General features: G+C 43.1%; 2 protein-coding genes and 1 pseudogene across 4 annotated transcripts; 2 read left to right on the forward strand and 1 right to left on the reverse strand.

Annotated features, from left to right (window-relative positions):
* Window positions 1–7,291: 7,291 nt before the first annotated feature.
* On the reverse strand, window positions 7,292–9,160 carry LOC136357037 (uncharacterized; annotated as a pseudogene).
* A 1,206-nt stretch (window positions 9,161–10,366) lies between these two features.
* Window positions 10,367–15,670, forward strand: LOC112939257 (uncharacterized). 3 transcript variants are annotated; one of them, XM_066311818.1, is made up of 3 exons: window positions 10,367–10,468; window positions 11,453–11,549; window positions 12,658–13,488. In XM_066311818.1, exon 3 carries the CDS (start codon window positions 12,760–12,762, stop codon window positions 13,336–13,338), a length of 579 nt encoding a protein of 192 aa, XP_066167915.1. In that variant the 5' UTR covers window positions 10,367–10,468; window positions 11,453–11,549; window positions 12,658–12,759; the 3' UTR covers window positions 13,339–13,488. The 3 variants fall into 3 exon arrangements, 2 of the variants coding, with proteins under 2 accessions (XP_066167915.1, XP_066167914.1); XR_010742127.1 differs by lacking the exons at window positions 11,453–11,549; window positions 12,658–13,488 and adding an exon at window positions 15,489–15,670 and having other exon boundaries at window positions 10,427–10,468; XM_066311817.1 differs by lacking the exons at window positions 10,367–10,468; window positions 11,453–11,549 and adding an exon at window positions 12,047–12,574.
* A 2,895-nt stretch (window positions 15,671–18,565) lies between these two features.
* LOC4341429 (acyl transferase 7-like) lies at window positions 18,566–20,332 on the forward strand. The gene is made up of 2 exons (XM_015785938.3): window positions 18,566–19,115; window positions 19,225–20,332. Exons 1-2 carry the CDS (start codon window positions 18,660–18,662, stop codon window positions 20,062–20,064), a joined length of 1,296 nt encoding a protein of 431 aa, XP_015641424.1. The 5' UTR covers window positions 18,566–18,659; the 3' UTR covers window positions 20,065–20,332.
* The last annotated feature ends 746 nt before the right edge of the window (window positions 20,333–21,078 follow it).

Consider the following 21,078-nt stretch of genomic DNA (forward strand, 5'->3'; position numbering starts at 1 on the left):
TATACAGTGTGCAAAAATAATTATATTTTACAACAGAGAGACTAATAACTAACTCATGAACAATCAACAAAAGAGCTAGACACGTGCTCTGGAACAACACCTTTTAAGAAGGACACGGTGTTTGTCCAACATTATCATCCAAAAATAGATCGAGATTTTCACCTAAAGGCCTGGTTTAGTTCCCAAATTTTTTTCCCAAAAACATCACATCAAATCTTTGGACATATACATGAAGCATTATATATAGATTAAAAAAACTAATTGCACAGTTAGGGGGGGAAATCGCGAGACCCATCTTATGAGCCTAATTAGTCCATAATTAGCCATAAGTGCTACAGTAACCCACATATGCTAATGACAGATTAATTGCTTAAAAGATTCGTCTCACGGTTTCCAGGCGAGTTATGAAATTAGCTTTTTCATTCGTGTCCGGAAACCCCTTCCGACATCCGGTCAAACATCCGATGTGACACCCAAAAAATTTCTTTTCGCGAACTTTAACAAGGAAATAACAAACAATCGATGACGTTGGATGACGCTGTTAGGGTTGTCTATTGGATCACCTAGGTTTAGATCTAGTCAGGTAGAACACTTTGGATGGATGAACAACAATAGATGAATTAACAAAGAGGGAGTGAGAGGGTTTAGGGATGTGATCGGTCGATGTTGAGGAGGAGGAAGTGCGGCCGGCCATCGTCGTTGTCGTCGCAGGCTTGACGTGGACGGCGGTGACGGTGAACTCGGTGCCGATGGCGGTGATTGCAGCGGCGGTGTCGACGACGAGGCGTGGCGCGGCGGTGGCATGTTCCTATCACTAGCTGCGCCCCCTCGATCGGTTAGGGTTTATGGGGTGAAGTGGCGGCGGCGACGAACCTCGTGTCTTGTGTTGTCCCGTCATCCACCCCTCTTTATATGGCGCAGGGTGATGGGGCCCACCAGCCATTGGGCTGGGCGCCCCCGATCAGGGCGCGGGTCAAGGCCCCTTTGAGCCGTTGGGCTCAAGGGGAGGGAGATCCATCTAACATTCTCCCCCTTGATCTCACTATTTCTTTTAGCTTTTTCTATTCCATCACAGATTTATATATAGAGCATGATTCATCGTCACGGTTAATTACTGATGGATTCGACAGCCACTATACACATCTCTATTCACTATACACATCTCTATTCAGAAACAGATACTTTAACTTTTGGGCCCTATAGTCCAGGATTCATTAGGCTTCCCTTAAACCCATGCATGCTACATGTTCCTTGAACATGTTGGGAGGTAGGCCTTTCATGAGCGGATCCGCGAGCATCCTTTCTGTTCTAATGTGCTCGAGACTGATTGTTTGATCCCGGACTTTGTCTTTCACAACATAGTACTTTATGTCAATGTGTTTGGCAGCACCACTTGACTGATTGTTGTGAGAGTACATTACTGTGGGTTCGCTATCGCAGTATAACTTTAGTTGTTTCTCAATACTGTCAACCACCTTTAAACCGGGTGTGAATTTCTTTAGCCAGTTCACCTGCCCCGTTGCCTCATAGCATGCTATAAACTCGGTATACATAGTAGACCCTGCAGTGGTGTCGGGTCTCGGAACTAACAACTTGGATCCGACATAAATTAATGTATCAATCCCTGGATCAGTAGATATCGATACATACAATATAACCGGTTCTTCATTGCATACGATAAAGTTTTACAATACTAAGGGTTTTACAATAATAGGTACTCATCTAATTGATCAACTAGAATTAATACACAGCGGAAGTTTTTATACATTCTGACTAGGGAGGTATAACCTTTAAGGATTCTCTAAATTATCGGGGTCATCGTAGTAATAGTCATAAGGGTCCTCTTAACCCAGATCTGAAAAAGGGGTTATGAGAGCAAGAACGAGTATTCACAATACTCAGCAAGTTATCATGAAAATATGTTATGCATTGGCATATAGTAGGGTTCTTTGCAAAAAGTAGAAATAAACAATCTGGAAGAGTTATAGCAAGAATTTATAAACATATAGACTTTAGATTTCTAACCAGGGTACCATATGAATCCCGGTACTCAACTCCATGAGTACGGCTATTCGAATAGTTTCAAGGATATTCTACTGCAGCAGATGTACGCTTTACCCACAGTCCACGACTTGCTGATAATCATCGGCTTTAGTCATAGCTCAGTATTAAGTTATTAACAATTGTGGCACCTATTCCATAAACTTATATCCTCATATGCCCTGAACGTATTGTTAACAGCAGCAAGAGGAGTTCTGGCGTTCCCGAGGTATTTAAGGGGAACTGATCGTATGACACCACGTCATCTCGATCAGGGTTTAGAAATATACCATATAGTTTATACTCGAGTATCACAAACCATTTACTTGTACATGGTAATGGTTAAAGTTGCCCTTCGCGGCTATAGTTGCCTCCTACGCGAGGACTTAAAAATAAGAACCACTATACAGAGGTGCCATATTGCTAATTAACATAATAACTAGGTCTGTCCCCATTCTAGAAACTGCGGTCGTACTCGTTCGTTCGACATAAGTACCTGGTAAAAACTATATTGATCGAGACAGTACTAGCCACACGGAAATCAACCAAATCTTACGTACTACCCCAATCTAAGTATAAGGTATTTAAACCAGATTGTAAGCAAAGTAAGCAACACTAAATTATCTGGGTTTCTATGGTTGATTTATGCATATAAAATAGAATATTGAATAGAAGGCTATAAATAAATAATTTGTAAAAAATAGGCTTAAATGATCAAAAGGTATATGGTAACTTGCCTTGCTCGATGTCCTGAGATTGATTGATATTATCTAATGTGTCAGAAGAATCCTCAAGACCTAGGGTTAAGCATATAAAATTCAAATTCAAAAGGAATTCAAATAAAATCCAAAAATAAGAAAAATAGAGAAAATAAAATAAAATAGAAAAATAACAAAAAGGGGCTCAAAAGATAGAGAATGATTTTAGAAGAATATTGGTCCAAGTTTCACTGGAATTGGATTTATATTTTAAAAGATATGGGCTTCTAAAGTTTGAAAATCAATTAAATGTGAAATGTTACTATGTGCGGGTCCCACCTGTCAGTCTCTCTCTCTTCTCTTCTTCAACCTCCGGCCGATCCCCAAATGCAGCCGGCGGCGCTAGGGTTTGGGATTGCGGCGGTGCTAGAGGGGGAAAGGGGTTGCGGCCGAGGAGGGGAGGGAGCTAGGGTTCTCCGGCGACGGCGAGCGGCCTAGCGGCTAGGGCGGCGGTGACATGGTTAGGCCGTGAAGGCGATTGGGATTATGTGAGTTAGATATGGCTAGGGGAGGGGTTCTAGAGCATCTACGGAGTGCCTAGATGGATTCCAACAGCTTGCCGACCTTTGGCAAGGCACGGAGAATACTTGCCGACGAGCGCCTCCATTGGCGGCGGCCGTGCTCACGTCGGCAGCCCAGAGGGTGGCATGCTAGTGCAAACCGATTGCAAAAATGGACTCTAGGTAGTATGTAGATGGTTGAAACGAAAGAACTCACCGAGATCGGTTGAAACGACGGATTGCGGCCGGAAAAACTTCGTGGCGGTGAAGAACAGAGCAACGCGGGAGAGGCGGTGCTCGGTTTGGTGCGGCGAGGTAAAACTCGACGCAGGGCTTCGGTTAGGGTCTACTATACTAGAACATGGTTGATATAAGGTGTTCTAAGGGATATTTAGGGCGGAGGATGGATGGAGGGGTGTGGTGTCGATCGCGCACAAGGTGTTCGACCGACGGGCGAAAGTGATTGATGAGATGGATTGGTGAAGCAGAGCTTCGGGGTTGTGGGACTATGGTTGTTGATGATCGATGATGAACAAGGAAGGGATTGAGGTCCTATTTGTAGGGCTAGAAGGAGTAGATGAGCTCGGGCACCGTCATCGCCATGGATGAGCTCGAACTTTAGATATGGCTGGGGCGGCAAGGGCTGTGAGAGGGCGGCCAAGATAAATTTGAGTGGCGGGAGGCCACGTTTGAATACTTACCGGTGAAAGATTGGCTTGACCGCAAGTAGAAACGGCTAGCGACGTGTTGGCGCCAATCCGGGCGCGACGCGCGGCGGCGGCGAGGGTGAAAACGGCCGGCTCGGGGGTGAATGATTTGAATTGTGAGAGGGGAAACCACCATCTAACTTTAATCCAAGAATTGGTGCGATTCACCCTGGGTAGAATCAAAATCGGACTCGGCGGCGGCTTTGGATGGGAGCGCACGGTGTCGAGCGGCGATTTCTTGCGGCGGTCGTCATCCCGGCTTTGTCGTCATCAATATTGGTGCGGCAATGGCAGTCTGAGGGCGTCGGACGGCTAGCGGCACGCCAAGGCGATCGGGCACGCGCAAGCGGCCCCGAGGCTTACGCGCGGCGACACGGCGCGCGGCTAAGTCGGATGACCGGGGGGCGCGCGTGAAGGGGAGGAAGAAGCAAAGAAATCCACGGTTTTTGAGTGGGGTGTGGCCCCCTAGGATCAATTCTAAACTTTGTAAAAGATTGGGTAGATTGGGCTGCTCTAGGTGGGCTGGGCATTTCATCAAGCACCTTGTGTGCAATGAACAGTGTTTTCAGGAATTTTTGAAAATTTCCCTAGAAAAGATTTGAATTTAAACTATGAATTTGGAAGGGTTTCACTAGGGTTTGGAGTAAAGAAAATCCTCACTAATATTAGGGTAAACTAAAGAAATAATCTATAGTTTGAAATTTGAGAGAATTTGCTCAAATTCACTAAGGTTTGGAATAAAGGAAATAATTAGGGTAAATTGGCAAGGTTCTAAGGAAGTAACACTTGAACCAATTAAGGATCAAATAGATTTTTTTTAAAACACACTAATTTAATCAAAAGCCAGCATGATGCAGTCAAATTTTAGTTTAAAATTTGAGGATGTTACAAGTGGTGATCTGTTTTGAGCTTTTCCATGAAATAGCTCCTACTGCCAGGGTGAACACATATCCCGATGTTGACTTTGTATTATCTTTTGCAAAGTTAGAATCTGAATACCCCACTATCTGGAGCGATTCTGATTTTCTGTAAGACAGCATGAGGCCTTTTGTTCCTTGCAAATAACGCAAGACTTTCTTTACTAATTCCAGTGCTCTAGGCCTGGATTACTTTGAAATCTGCCAAGTATCCCGGTAACAAATGCCAAGTCAGGTCGTGTGCACACTTGCGCGTACTGTAGGATTCCTACAGCTGACGCATATGGCTTTATTTTCATTTCATTGAGCTCATACTGATTTTTGGGACATTGCGATGCCCCATACTTTTTGCCTTTGACTATAGGAGCAGGTGTAGCACTGCATCTGTACATATTGAATTTCTTCAACACATTTTCTATATATGCCTTTTGAGAAAGTCCCAATGCATACTTTGTTCTATCTCGGTGAATCTCTATGCTCAAAACATATGAAGCCTCACAGAGGTCTTTCATGTCAAAGTTTGAGGACAAGAATTTCTTTGTTTCCTGCAATAGACTGACATCACTACTAGTTAGTAGAACGTCATCTACATACAGAATTAGGAAAATAAATCTACTATTTTTAAACTTTGAATAAATACAGTTGTCCTCGACATTCTCTTGAAAACCCAAAATTTCTTTATTGTCCCATCAAACTTCAAGTACCATTGTCTCGAAGCATGTTCTAATCCATAAATGGATCTCTTTAGACGGCATCCCGTATTTTCGTTTCTTTTCATGACAAAACCTTTCGGTTGCACCATGTATACTTTTCCTCCAAATCTCTATTTAGAAATTCCCTTTTTACATCCTTCTGATGTAATTCCAAATCATAATGTGCCACCAGTGCCATTATAATCCTGAAGGAATCTTTACAAGAGACTGGAGAAAATGTCTCATTGTAATCAATCCCTTCTCTTTGCGTGAAGCCTTTTGCCACAAGTCGCGCTTTAAACTTTTCTATATTCCCTCTGCAGTCATATTTGGTTTCGTAGACCCATTTACAGCCAACTATTTTGACACCTTTAGGAATTTCTTCTAAAATCCCAGACACCATTTAATTTCATTGATTTCATTTCATCTTTCATGGCTTCCAACCATTCAGATGAGCGAGCGCTTCTCATGGCCTCTTCATATGAGGTGGGATCATCCTCCATATGCGACTCTTCTATATTATAACTTCATAGTCATCACGGATTGCCGATCTTCTGACTCTTTCAGACCTTCTAGGGGCCTCCTCATTTGGCACATTATCTGTTTGAGGCTGTTGCAGCTCCTCCTCTGGTGTGGCAATAATTTCTGTTGAATCCTGTAAAACAGGTTCCTCACTTTCATTCATTGTTGCCACAGGAGAGATAACAATAGGTGTTGGTACCGCAACATCATGCATTGCAGGCACAACATCAGCAGGTAGAGAGAAGAAAGGTTCCTGAGTCAAGGGAGCGGGTACAGACACCCGCCTCTCCTCAAGATCAATTTCTCGTACTACCGAGCTCCCCCCTAATCATTTCCATCTCGTTTCTACAAACTTTGTTTAACTGTTTGGACAGTAGAAATGATAACCCTTTGATCTTTCAGGATAGCCAATAAAATGGCAGCTTACTTTTTGGGATCCAATTTCCCAATATTTGGGTTAAATACTTTAGCCTCTGCAGGACTCCCCCACACAAGGAGGATCCATAGCTCATACAGTGTTTTGGGCACCGATGCATTCTATGCATTGTATGCATGGTTCCAAAACTGAGAACTCCAATGGAGGAAGAATTACATTCTTAACCAGTCTCTCAATCCTCCCCCTCGAAATATGGCCTAAACGACAGTGCCATAATTTTGATGAGACATCAGGAATTCGCTTTCTTTTTCTTTTGTCAACAAGGACACAACATTCACATTCTCAGAAAGAGATAACAAATAAAGCTGATCTTGCAACACAACAAGACCAATACATGCATTATTATACCATAGTTCACATTTGCCATTTCCAAAATGGCAATCATATCTATCAAAATCCAATTTGGATACACTTATTAAGTTTCTTTGCAAAGAACGGACATAAAACATCTCGAAGTAAAAGTGTGAAGCCATTCGCGAGCTCTAGGAGAAGATCTCCAATAGCTTCAACTTTTGCTTCAACTCCATTTGCAACTCTAATGGATCTTTCGCTTCTTTGCGTAGTCCTCATCGAACAGAATCCCTTTAAACAATTACATATATGAATAGTTGCTCTAGAATAAATCCACCATGTAGATCTAGAATAACCAATCATAATGAGATTCATTTATAAATGTAATAATGTTCTCACCTTTCTTTGCCATGATCACTGTCAGGAAGTCAGGACGATCTTTCTTGGAATGTCTTGTCTTCTTGCAGTGGAGACACTGATCCTGTCTCAACTGTGAACTGTTGTTGCTGAGGCAGATGCTGAGGCTGTTTTGCTTTTGAGGAGGGTGACCCGTGGCTCTTTTCCTTGTTATCTTTAACAAGGTTAATGGAGCCACCATTGGTCTCTTTGAGTCTTTCCTCCTCTTGCACACAATTAGAGATGAGCTCTTCAAGATTCCATTTTTCTAGACTTACTTTGTAGTTGACAACAAAGTTGTCAAAGTTCTCTGGCAATGAGGACATAACCAGATGGACCAGAAAGTCATCTGAGATGCCCAAATCTTTTTACTTTAACTTGGAAGCCATGTTGCTCATCCTAAGAATGTGGTCTTTTACACCACCTCCATGGTACCACTCTGTTACAAGCTGCTTTATGAGCTGTGTCGCATAAAACTTTGAAGAACCAGTAAACTTGCTCTTTATACTTTTGAGGTACATAGAGACAGTGTCATACTCTAGGAATGAGCCCAATATGCTTGGCTCAATCGTGTTCTTTACCGCAGCCAAACAGTTCTTGTTGGCTAAGGACCATTTCGCATGTTCAATTTCATACGACATGATGAGGGAAGCATTGTCCCTCTCTCTCTTTTGCCGTTCCGCATTTGACTCATTTTCACCTCTGAAAAGTTCAGCAGGTTCTATAGGACATGGGGTAGTCAACACCCAGTCCACCTCTCCCAAGATAAAAGCAAGGTCGAGTTCTCTTTTCCATTCTCGTAGTTATCTCCTGTTAGGGTCGGAATATCTTTTATGTAACCCATCAAGGAGTAGCCACCAGCAGGTTCTATAGGACATGGGGTAGTCAACACCCAGTCCACCTCTCCCAAGATAAAAGCAAGGTCGAGTTCTCTTTTCCATTCTCTGTAGTTATCTCCTGTTAGGGTCGGAATATCTTTTATGTAACCCATCAAGGAGTAGCCACCTGAGATAATCATGTATTGTGAGAACAAAATTAACAATAAAAAATATTATGTATTAAGTCTACATCACCATTGGGCAGAAAATAGACATAACACATAGAGCCATAACTATAACATTGCAATTATCAATGTTGGTCCGAAAATTACAACATCATAGCATATAGTTAATGTTCCTAAAATTAAAATCTCCCGTTGATTCGAAATTTAATTTTAGAAACACTAATTTTCATCAATTTCATCTATTTGCAGCGGAAGATCTATATACAATTCATATAAACAATAAAAAAACTCTATTATTTACTCTGTAAAAATTCTCCCGTTGGTTCAAATTTAAACAGAGGTAAAACATGCAAAAACAATTCAAATTCTATTGTAATTTGCATGAAAATATACAAAATACATGTTCGGAAGCATTTCTCACATTTATCTATTCTCTAAACAATTTTCACATTGGTTCAAAATGCTTAGAAATAAACACAATCATTAAACATATTGAAAAAGCTTCTGAAATAGGGACATTTGTTAAACTTCTTTTTTCTTCGGCCGAGGGACCTAAAATAAACTTATTGCGGCGCAGCCGGTCGGCCCACGGCATGCTTTCACGCGCGTGGGTGCCCCCTCCCCCCCCCCCAGGCCACAACCTGGGCCTGGGCCGGGAAAGGAGCCCCCGGCGCGCGCCCTCTTGGGCCAAAATCAGCCCAGCCATCACCGACCGTCCGATCGCTAGGGTTTCGATCGGACGGCCGAGCGCCACTTTCGGGGAAACAAAAACACCCACACCACCCAGTCCGCCGGCCGAAAACCCTAGCCGTTCACCGGCCGAAACCCTAGCCGCGGTGGCACGGCGGCACAGCGCGGCGGCACGGCACAGCGGGACGGCGGCACGGCGCGGCGGCATGGCGGCACGGTGCAGCGGCGGCACGGCGCGGCGGTGCTGTCGCACCCCCCTTCGCCGACATGCGCACTCACCCAAGAGTGAGTGCGCCACCGTCAAGCGGCTGTGCAGCGGCGCCCGGCGAGCCGGCGGCGCGGCGCCGCCCCCTCTTTTCTCTCCCGCGCGCGTCGGCAGCCGGCGCCGGCGGTAGGTGAGTCTCTTTTCTTTTCGACCCGTACGGATCGTGTGCTGTTCTTTTCTTTTGATCTTTGGATTTTCTTTCTTATATGTGGATGTCTATCCCCGAACCGATCTAAGCCCTAGGGTTGCTCTGATACCATTGTTAGGGTTGTCTATTGGATCACCTAGGTTTAGATCTAGTCAGGTAGAACACTTTGGATGGATGAACAACAATAGATGAATTAAAAAAGAGGGAGTGAGAGGGTTTAGGGATGTGACCGGTCAATGTTGAGGAGGAGGATGTGCGGCCGGCCATCGTCTTTGTCGTCGCGGGCTTGACGTGGACGGCGGTGACAGTGAACTCAGTGCCGATGGCGGTGATGCAGCGGCGGTGTCGACGACGAGGCGTGGCGCGGCGGTGGCGTGTTCCCGTCACTGGCTGTGCCCCCTCGATCGGTTAGGGTTTGTGGGGTGGAGTGGCGGCGGCGACGAACCTCGTGTCTTGTGCCGTCCCGTCATCCACCCCTCTTTATATGGCGCAGGGTGACGGGGCCCACCAGCCATTGGGTTGGGCGCCCCCGATCAGAGCGTGGTTCAAGGCCCCCTTGAGCCGTTGGGCTCAAGGGGAGAGAGATCCATCTAACAGACACCAACCTCTCACCCCACCCCACAAAAAAAAAAGAAGAAAGCCTTGCACTAGTACTCCATGCCTCCGATCGATTGTTCAGAACTTACCAAGGGCAAACACATGTCCTCTATGACTTCCGCCCACCAAAAACAACCGTGTGAACCACGCACGAACACTCAAGACTATCGAACCTCCTAAGGCCTTGTTCGGTTGGGCTGTTCCCGGCCGGGATCGGGGCCCAATCCCCGTGGATCACCCCGGCGAGGAAAAAATCCCGGCCCATGCGAAATTGTGCGTTTGGTTAAGCCCTACCGTGAATTTTAGCCCGGCCCACCATGGGGTTTCCCTCTTCTCTAGGCCTGGGAAAAAATCATCTACTCCTGGGGCGTGGAAAATTTCCTCGAGAGGAGGCGGCGGCGCAACGAAGACGCGACGGAGGGGGCGGCGCGCGGCGCGACCCGGAGGCGACGGCGACGGCGATGGCGACAACACGGCTCTCTCCTCCGGCCGCCACCTTCTCTCCGGTGAGCACGCTGCCTTTCCCCTTCTTCCCTCCTCTTGCAAAGCTAGGGTTAGGGTTTTCTTCTCTTCTCCCTTTCCTGTCGTCGCCGCCATCTCTCTTCTCGCCGTGCAGCTTTTTGGTGAGTGAGCGCTTAGCGATTCGTCGTCCTCCTCCTCGTATCCTGCTCGATCTGGTGAGTTCTTGATTTGGGCGTGGAGCTTTTTTTCTTGGTTGGGTGGGGATGAGTTCTTGATTTGCCGCCGCCACCGCACCGCCCAACTCTGGTTCTTGATTTGAGTTCTTGATTCACGGTGGCTTTGAGGCAGCAGATGGTGAGAGCGAGAGCTGTACGGTGGCTATGGAAACATGCTTGCCTTGATTAGTTTTGCTTAGTGTGACTGATGCTGTGATGCTTGCCTGAGCATGTCTTGTAAAATTGACTATACAAGTTTTTACAGTGAAGTACTCAGTTCTTGGTGCTTTCGGAGTCCCAACTTGTGGTTGTTGGTTATATTTCTGTTTGGAAATTACAAGGGTTGGGTGTCCTAATCTTGAGGATTGTAGAGCTATGGAGGTACTCTGTAATTAGTTTAACATTTCTGAATTGTAAACTAATTCTATCGTCATTGTTTCACAAACAAACTAGCAACAAATTGCAGTAGTATATACAGTAATGTATACTTAAACTGATTTATTTTAAACTAACAACAGTAGCTTTTAGTCTCATTAGACTAACAGATTTGTTTTCCTCAACATGATACTTGTATAAAACATGTTTATCATAGCTATTCAAGCACTAATATGTCTAGTGTTAAATGAGCTGATTGGGTGATTAATTCTGTACCCATGTTATAATGTATTTGATGATGAGATCCTTCTATTTGATTGAAAAACAGCAGCTCCTACTTTGATGCTAGCTAGCTCTAGTTCTGGGTTTTATGTAACTCTAGTTCTAGTTCTGAATTTGAGTTGTCAGTGATGTGTATAAGTTGTGCTTGTTTTGTAGATTGCACGTGCACCCATTAGAGTTGGAGAAGACCAACCTCCTCCTTCCTGGGACCTTGTACCCTCTCCTTCCTGGGACCTTGTACCCTCTCCAAGAGGTACTAGATCTATTTATTCCCTTTGCTTTAAGTTGTTTATCTATATTTTGTGATGTAAATATAAAAAATAAAAGAAGTGGTGTAATGTAGACCAAAATTTCTTTTCCTTTCAACATACGGTTAAATTTGTATAAAAAAGCATAGAGAATATACAAGTTCTCAGATTTTTCAGATTTCTGAATTCTGAACATGCTCGGCGCTAACTAATAAAAGATCATCTGTAACTAAATTTGACAACTAAATTTGGTAAGTGCTACTGCCATGTAATCTGCTTTTTCATACATTCTGTAAGTGCTACTGCCATCAATTATTGTTGCACTGTGCACTCTTTAAGAAAAAAAGATTCTTATTGTTCTTTTCATTTTTCCCATCAATTTTTAAATATGCTTCATAACTTGGATCTTCTTAAGATTAATTCCCATAGTTTAGTGATTCTTTTGTGATTATCTTTCTAGATCTTTTGTTGCTGTGCTAAGTGCAAAATTGTAAATAATTTGTGTGCTATCTATAGTACTACTATGGATATGAGAGCAAGAGACCGCGCTAGAAAGAGGAGGGAAGAGGAGGACGATGATATGATGTTGTTTATTTTCCCTGCACTACATTTGTTGAGTTCTAGTGGAGCAAGGGAAAAGAAGCGATGCCATACATCAAAGATAACATGCGAGGAGCGTGTTCGGGAGTTGCTTGAAGGGCATGTAAAAAATTGCCGGGTAGCATTCAGGATGGAGCCGGAAATATTTATATCTTTGGCCAATTACCTTAGAACTGAAAAGTTGGTCGATGATACTAGGATTAAAGTTGAAGAGAAGTTGGCGTTCTTCTTATACATGCTTAGTCACAATGCTTCATTTGAGGATTTGCAAGAGAAATTTGGGCACAGTGGGGATAGCTTTCATCGTCACGTAAAGCATTTCTTCAACTCAGTTGTCCCTTCGCTCTCGAAGCGGTTTCTGAAGCCTCCAAATCCTAATGAAGTTCATTGGAAAATAGAAAAAGATCCTAGATTTTATCCCTATTTCAAGGTTCTTACCTAAACACTTATATCCTTATTAATATGCTGTTTTACATTTTTAGAAAATCATATGTGGTTTTTTTTTTGCTGCAGAATTGCCTTGGTGCAATTGACGGCACCCATATACCCATATCTATATCATCTGACAAAGCAGCTCCATTTAGAAATAGGAAAAATACTCTTAGCCAAAATGTGATGATAGCTTGTGATTTTGATCTGAAGATCACTTTCATGTCTACTGGGTGGGAGGGGTCGGCTACAGATGCCAGGGTTCTTACCTCTGCAGTAAACAAAGGCTTCCAAGTACCCCCTGGAAAGTTCTATTTGGTTGATGGTGGATATGCCAACACCAATTCTTTCCTTGCACCATATCGTAAAGTCAGGTATCATCTAAAGGAGTATGGGGTAGGTCGGCGTAGACCTCAAAACTACAAAGAGTTATTTAACCATCGCCATGCGGTATTGAGGAATCATGTTGAAAGGACTTTGGGGGTTGTAAAGAAGCGCTTCCCTATCCTCAAAGTTGCAACTTTCCACAAAATCAATAACCAAGTGAAGATACCAGTGGTTGCTGCAGTGTTCCATAATATTATTCGATCACTGAATGGGGATGAGCAATGGTTAAATAACCAACCACATAATATCCATCCAAGCAATTATGTTGACCTGCCAGATGGTGATGAAGGCAATGATCAAAGCACTAATCAAGGGAATCTTTTGAGGGACACGATAGCACATCAAATGTGGAATGACTATCGACAGCATAGGAATTAGTGGGTTGTAATAAGTAGTATATTTGATTTTTTTTTGATGTTTTGTGAGCTGTAATAACTACGACATATTACAAATATTATGTTATAAATGAACTATGGTGGTTGCATGTGACATACATTTGCTACAATGCTTTTGTTATGAATATTGTGTTATGCATCCTTTCTCAGTTAATATGCTTGGAAGAGGTTCTCCAAGGTTGACCATGCTTTTAGCGAAAGCTGCACAAAAGAAGAACTCTCCGAAAGGTCGTCCTACAAAAAAGCATGGAGGTTCTCCAATAGGTATGCAATTATAGAACATGTGAAATTCATGTTTGAAATTATTAAATGTAGATTATACATCAATTCTTATCTTGTGTAGAAAAAACAAGAACCTCTTGGAACCCAGCCCTAGAGAAGATTCTTGTTGAGTTATTGCATGAGCACAACACTCCTGAGTATAGGGGTCAGAATGGATGGACTTCAGAAGCTCGGAACAAAATCGTGAAGGAATTCCATGAGAAGGACAGATATGTCTGCTTAACAAAGTCCCAAATCCAAGAAAAGGAGAAAGAGCTAAAAAGAGAATATAGGATGCTGAAAGAGGCTAGAAAACAAAGTGGAGCTTCATGGAATAACCAGAGATGCATCATTGAGGCTGAGCCTGCTATATGGAACAATATAATCATCGTAAGATTATTTCTGACCATTACTTAATTTTGTAGTTAATTACATTATGCATCTTTTTAGTGTTTTCCTTTTATTGTGTAGTCATTTCCTAAAGCCAAGAAGTTTCGCACCAAATCTTTCCCTCTATTTGAGGCCTTGGGAGAACTTTACGATGGTTAGTTCTATCACAAGCTGTAATCCTTGTTTTCAATATCACAAGTTATAATCATGCTTTCTTGCTTACCCTTTCTTGTACTCAATTTTCTTGTGTAGGATATACTGCAGAAGGAACCTACAATTTCACCTCAACTGAGCCATTGCAACATCCAATCATTACTCAAGTTGAGAGTGATCAAGATGATCTTGGTAACACTGAGATTATATTTCTAGATTATGAGGACACCTTGGCTTATCAAGTACAAGATGATGTAGATGCAACTGAAGATGATAATGCAAATGCTGAAAGGCTTAAAGAGATGCCGCATAGAAGGGTTGTTGCTGTACCAAGAAACAAAGAAGAAAAAGAACCCAAGAGGCAAAAGAAGAGTGTTGGCGTAGAAGGACTTATGGAAAGGTACCTTGATATGAGGACCAAACAAACTGAAGATGAGGCTGCACAATTAGCAAGAGAAAAGGAGGCTCATTTAGCAAGAGAAAAGGAGGCTCAGTTAGCAAGAGAAAAGGAGGCTCATTTAGCAAGAGAAAAGGAAAGTAATGATTTTTCAATCAAGAGGTGCATATCTGTTCTGAATTCGATGGATGTGACAAAGGCAGAAAAGGTCAAAGCATATACCGTCTTCAAGAATTCAGAGAACAGAGAGATTTTTGTGAGTGCTTGTGATGAGGATCCAGAATCTGCCTTGAGTTGGTTAAGAAGTGAGATGGCTTGAAAGGTACCGCTTCTCTTCCATATAAATCTTTTTTGGTCTGCTAGGCGAGTAAGATGGGCTTCACTCTGTCCTGTGTGACTCTCTGTTGTTAGTTACATGCATGTTGTTTAGGGCTGTAAACCAGGATTTACATTATGGGCTACTCACCTTTCTTTTATTTTCTTGAGCTGATGAGCTCACTCAAGTCTGAACTGATACTACTTTTAGCATCTGAAAAAGCTAAACTTAAGCAGTATAGCAGTGCAATTTTATTTACTTTGAAGCATCTGCTTTGCTCCTGATAAAAGAATGTTTTTTAAGGTACCGTGTGGCTCTAGTTATGTACTTCATTATTACTATGTTGTCAAGGCTGAATTGTTAGCTTTTTTTTTTGTTAGCTTCCTAGTTCCTGAACTTTTAGGTCTCTTTTCATCTTTGGTTCTATCAGACTGTTAGCATTCCATGTAGTGCATCAGCGTTAGTTTGGATATTAGTGTGGCTCTTTGCTTTACTTGTTTGCTCTTATGTAATCTGTACTCTACATTTGTTCAATTTGATATTTGGTTGACAGGAAAGAACATATATGGTGTATTTCTTTTTGGAATTGATCCAATTTTGCTCCATTTTTTTTCAGAGATGGGAACACTGCAGCTGGGTGACTGAAGCTCATGGTGGCATTAGTGCTAAGCTTAAACACTTGCATTCAATTTGTAGTTTAGCTCTTAGCTGGCTACTTCTATTTATTCTAAAAAAACAACTGAACTGTAACCATTTTTATTACTTTGTGACACTTTCATGTATGCATTTGTGAACGTACAGCATGCATGTGTGTTTTCCCTGTGCTAAAACAATGTTTTTTTTTACTGCGTCCTATGGATTTGATCTGGGAGAATGCATATTGTTTCATTGCTTGCTTGGGAACGTACAGCTGCTGCTTTATATTTCCCTGTGCTAAACGAAGGCAGGGTTTATATGACAGGGATTAGAAACGGGCAGGGATTCGAACCCCACATGATTTGAGTGAGATAGGAGGGATTCTCTCAATCCCTCCCTGGATAGGATCCCTTGGGGATTAATTCCCAAGCAACCGAACAAGGCCTAAAGCAATTGAGACCGATCATCCTGATCACAGTGGGGTCGAGTTGCTTCCCGTGTACGTGTAGTGTAGCCAGCCACCCCCTGGTGATCACCAGCCGTCTGGGGATTTAGCGATTTCTGGTTTAGGAAAGGGATTATATTAGTTCACTTCAAGTATCACCTGCACACCTTTGCTGTGACAAATACCTAATGCTTCCAAGCTGAATAAAGAAGCAAAGTGAGTATGAATAACAAAAGCAAAAAAGAAAATAAAAGGAGAGCGAAGTTGCAGCCCAATTGTCACGCTTGATTAGGTCTACTGACCAATGATCTTCTTTTTTTACACTTAAAGCTTGTAATCTTTGATGAAGTCCATTTCGCAGGCAGAGAAACGATTGCTTAATCAGGGTGAGAAGAAGACACTGGTTGCTGTCCAACGACAACTTCGCGTTCAGAACACTGAATATATACACACGGTCGTCGACAGCAACTTGCCGTACGTACACTGGCCTGAAAAAATAGCAGCAAATTGAACTCAGAGAAAAGGTTAATTACACGGTTTGTACTGATTCAAACTGAAGAAAAATTCGTGCCACGCGCTTTACCCCGCTTACTGCTTCCTGAGCAGAGCTCATACGGTTAAGAGTTGGCATCATGGACAGTAAGTTTATGCATTATTATCAAACTCAGTACAATTTTATTTCAATTTGTTTTACAGTAAATACACTGCACAAGTACGATGTACTCTGCTAGTACAAAGTAAAAGACTGTTTGTTTCGTTGACGAAACCAACCTCTTATTAATACCAAATTTTATCAAGGCAACAAACATTCACTCTTGGTTACATTCTTTGCCTTAGTTTGGAGGAAAAATTTTTGTAAACGCAAAATGAGAAAACTCATTAGCACATGATTAATTAAATATTAATTATTATAAACTTAAAATAAATTTATTTTTTTAAAAGAACTTTTATACAATTTTTTTAAAAAATATTATTTAATGGTTTGAAAAGCGTGATAACGAAAAACGAGAAAATTGAAGTTTGGGGTTGAAAAAAAAGAACAGTGCCTTAAAAAGCTAGTACACCAAATTTTTCATACTGTCTGTTTAGTACTAACTAGCATGGTGGTCCGCAGATTGCGCAGATAGTATCATTATATTTTCTCTTATATAATAGCATATATGTTTTCTCAATTTATTATTAAAATATATTAAAATGACAACATAATTTTAAATTTTGTACTAACTTTATGAAACTACTAATGTGTAATATTCATATTGTATTTTATATACGTGTTACTTATTAATTATTTTTATATCAAATTTTAGTTATTTCTAAAATATATTCCTATATGGACTCTACACTTAGTCTTTCAATATTTCTTATTTTTTAATTCCGAATTTTCGTTATCTGTAAATTGAAATTGTATTTCTATATAGACTATCGGCTCTTCTTCCAATATTATTTATTTTTAATTCTGAAATTTTATATTTTTTCTAATTGTATTTATATGTACTCTAAACTCATCTTTCAATATTATTTAATTTTTAATTTCGAATTTCAATTACTTCTAAGTTCTAAATTGTATTCCTATATTGACTTTAGACTCTTCTTCCCATGTTTTTTTATTTCAAATTTTAGTTATTTGTAAACTGTATTTTTATATGGACTCTAAACTCTACTTTTAATTTTATTATGTTTATTCCGAATTTTAGTTTGTTTTAGATTCCTATATGAACTCTATACTCTACTTCTAATATTCTTTATTTTTAATTCTAAATTTCTATTATTTCTTAATTGTATTTCTATATATACTTTATACTATTCTTCTAATATTTTTTTATTTTTTAATTCTAAATTTCAGTTATTTCTAAATTGTATTTCTATATGGACTCTAGTCTTCTCTTACAATATTCCTTATTTTTTAATTCCGAATTTCAACTATTTCTAAATTGTATTTCTATGTAGACTCTGTTTCTTTTTCTCCGATTAATATGAGAATTTCTAAGCCGTGAAAGCGAACGTGGAAGCTCTTTTTTTCTATTCCTTTAATAAATTAATAGATTTTCCATACTGATTAGTACTCCCTCCGTACTCGTAAAGAAAGTCGTTTAGGATAATGTTTAAGTCAAACCTTGAGAATATAAATCATGAATAACTCTCAAGTTGTTGAGTTTAAAAATGTGAAAATTAAATGAATAGATTTATCTTGAAAAATACTTTCATAAAATTATACATATATCATTTTTCAATAAATGTTTTTAAGAAATAATAAGTTAAAGTTGTGTTTTGAAAACCGTGTCACTGTCCAAAACGACATCCTAATACGGAGGGAGGACCTGACAATACCATGTGACAAACCGAGAGTAGCATTTTTCTTGTAAAGCAAGCACTGTAGCATTATTCTGACCCTAAATTCTGGAGGTGATTAGAGCCCCTAAATGGCCGGATCCGATTCGTCCATCTCTGCATCGTGCGGTGGGCAATCCCTTTCACATCCAGTCATCAACAACACCACACACACCCTCACACACACGCACACGCAGAGAAAAAGAAAAAAAAAAGAAGAAAAAAACTAAAGAACTAGTCGTAGCGGCCACACTACAATTTACAGGAAAGACCTTATAAAATCCAAGAGAACGGTCACCGCTTGCTTCCAAGCCGAGCCCAGCCAGCGAAGCCCACCACCACCACCACCCAGATCCCCACCTCGCCGCCACCACCACCATGCGGGGCTCCGCGGCGGCGGCGGCGGCGACCGTGACGCGGGTGGCTCAGCGGGTGGTGGCCCCATCGGCGGCGACGCCTGGGGGCGCGCTCCCGCTGTCCTGGCTCGACCGCTACCCGACGCAGCGCGCGCTCATCGAGTCCCTCCATGTCTTCAAGGGCCGCGCCGACGCCGCCGTGGCGCCCGCCGCGGCGATCGAGCGCGCGCTCGCGGCGGCGCTCGTGAGCTACTACCCCATCGCCGGCCGGCTGGCGGAGCGCGGGGATGGTGGGGAGCTCGTCGTCGACTGTACCGGCGAGGGTGTGTGGTTCATCGAGGCCACGGCGAGCTGCTCCCTCGAGGATGTGGACTACCTCGAGTACCCGCTCATGGTGGACAAGGACGAGCTCCTCCCCCACCCCACCTACCCCGCCTCCGAGTCTCACCCCGAAGACTCGCTCATCCTCCTTGTCCAGGTAAGACAACAATGGCGAGGAAATTTCTCGAGCGATTCTTGTGGTCAACGGGTTGGTTGGCAATGTCATGGCAATGGCGTGTGATTGAGCTGTCCGTTCCCCAATGCAGGTCACGCAGTTCGCGTGCGGCGGCTTCGTGGTCGGGTTCCGGTTCAGCCACGCCGTCGCGGACGGCCCTGGCGCGGCGCAGTTCATGACGGCGGTCGGGGAGATCGCGCGCGGGCGGGCGGCGCCGGCGCTGGCGCCGGCGTGGGGGCGCGACGCGATCCCGTGCCCGCCGTCCGCCGCCGTGGGCCCGCTCCCCGTCCCGACGGAGCTCCGCCTCCAGTACCTCGCCATGGACATCTCCACCGACTACATCGACCACTTCAAGGCGAGGTTCCTGGAGCAGACGGGCCACCGGTGCAGCGCGTTCGAGGTGCTCATCGCCAAGGCGTGGCAGTCGCGGACGCGCGCGGCGGGGTTCGCCCCGGGGTCCCCCGTCCACGTGTGCTTCGCCATGAACGCGCGCCCCGTGCTCCGGCGCGCGCTCCCGGACGGCTTCTACGGCAACTGCTACTACATCATGCGGGTGACGGCGGCGGCGGGGGCGGTGGCGGACGCGTCGGTGAACGACGTGGTGAGGCTGATCCGGGAGGGGAAGAAGCGGCTCCCGGGGGAGTTCGCGCGGTGGAGCGGCGGCGGCGGCGGCGGCGAGGACGACCCGTACCGGATCACCTCCGACTACCGGACGCTGCTGGTCTCCGACTGGTCGCGGCTGGGGTTCGCCGAGGTGGACTACGGGTGGGGCGCCCCCGTCCACGTCGTGCCGCTCACCAACCTCGACTACATCGCCACCTGCATCCTCGTCCGCCCCTCCGCCCACAAGCCCGGCGCCCGCCTCATCACCCAGTGCGTCGCCGCCGACGCCGTCGACGCCTTCCACAACGACATGATGCGCCTCGACTAATAACCGAGCGAGCTCACCGTCCGCCGCCACCGACATCGCCGGCGCAATTTGATTCGTTCTTTTTTTCTTTTTTTTTTTGGGTTTTTTCTCTCCTCTCGCTGTACGCACGCCATGGCATTCATTCGCCGTAGTAGACTAGAAGAAGAAAATTATATATATATCAGATTAAAAAATACGATAAATATATATGTATACGCGCCTGTAATGCGAAGCATTTGTGCTTATTCCTTCGATTAATTATTGAGACCGGGTTCCCCTTTGCTGCGAATTTGATGTTCTTTTAAAGAAGATTTCAATAAGTTTCAGAAATGAACGCTCAGGTAATTAATTTAAACCGTTCGGCAGGGCCTTCCATGTCACCGTGGCAAAAACAAATTCGTTCAAAAATCAAAATATGGCATGACAAATCTTTGGCAAAACATTGTTACCACGTCATAAACAGTGAGCTGTACAGGTAGCACGAGCTTGCCACGTTACGATTAAGAAATTCAGAGAGATATTTATAAGGCTCTCAAGCACTATCCAATTTTTGGTTTTTGAACGAATCAAAAAGAAAAAGAAATTAAAGTAGCAGTAAAAATTGTTGTTTATATATGATTAAGCGGGAAATATGTAATGCAAATTTAGATAAGTATGGATAAATTTTAGACGTTTATTTTTTATTCTATAGTAATTTTTAGATTTGCACAGTATATTTTTCTCACATTAAGGCCGAGTTTAGTTCCATTTTTTTTCTTTAAACTTTTAACTTTTACATCACATCAAAACTTTTCTACACATGCAAACTTCCAAATTTTCCATCACATCGTTTTAATTTCAACCAAACTTTTAATTTTCACGTGAACTAAACACACCCTAAGCATACAAACATAGTTTGTATGTATGGGGGAGAAGTTAACATTTGTGGTGTTCTGCTGGAACGACTAGTAGGTGGGGAGCAACTGTCTGGAATCTCCTCTTGCTTAAGCAAAGGGGTTGCGAGAGGGCAAGCGAGGTGTGGTATATGCGTGATGA

Source organism: Oryza sativa, chromosome 6, assembly GCF_034140825.1.
Source record: "Oryza sativa Japonica Group chromosome 6, ASM3414082v1".
NCBI lineage: Eukaryota > Viridiplantae > Streptophyta > Magnoliopsida > Poales > Poaceae > Oryza > Oryza sativa.

What these genes read in the sequence shown, in the direction of transcription:
- LOC4341429 (XM_015785938.3), top strand. Translation starts at nt 18,660, where the DNA reads ATGCGGGGCTCCGCGGCGGCGGCGGCGGCGACCGTGACGCGGGTGGCT. An exon ending in CGCTCATCCTCCTTGTCCAG is followed by an intron (nt 19,116 to 19,224) that starts GTAAGACAACAA and finishes TCCCCAATGCAG; the next exon opens with GTCACGCAGTTCGCGTGCGG.
- LOC112939257 (XM_066311817.1), top strand. Translation starts at nt 12,068, where the DNA reads ATGGATATGAGAGCAAGAGACCGCGCTAGAAAGAGGAGGGAAGAGGAG. An exon ending in GATTTTATCCCTATTTCAAG is followed by an intron (nt 12,575 to 12,657) that starts GTTCTTACCTAA and finishes TTTTTGCTGCAG; the next exon opens with AATTGCCTTGGTGCAATTGA.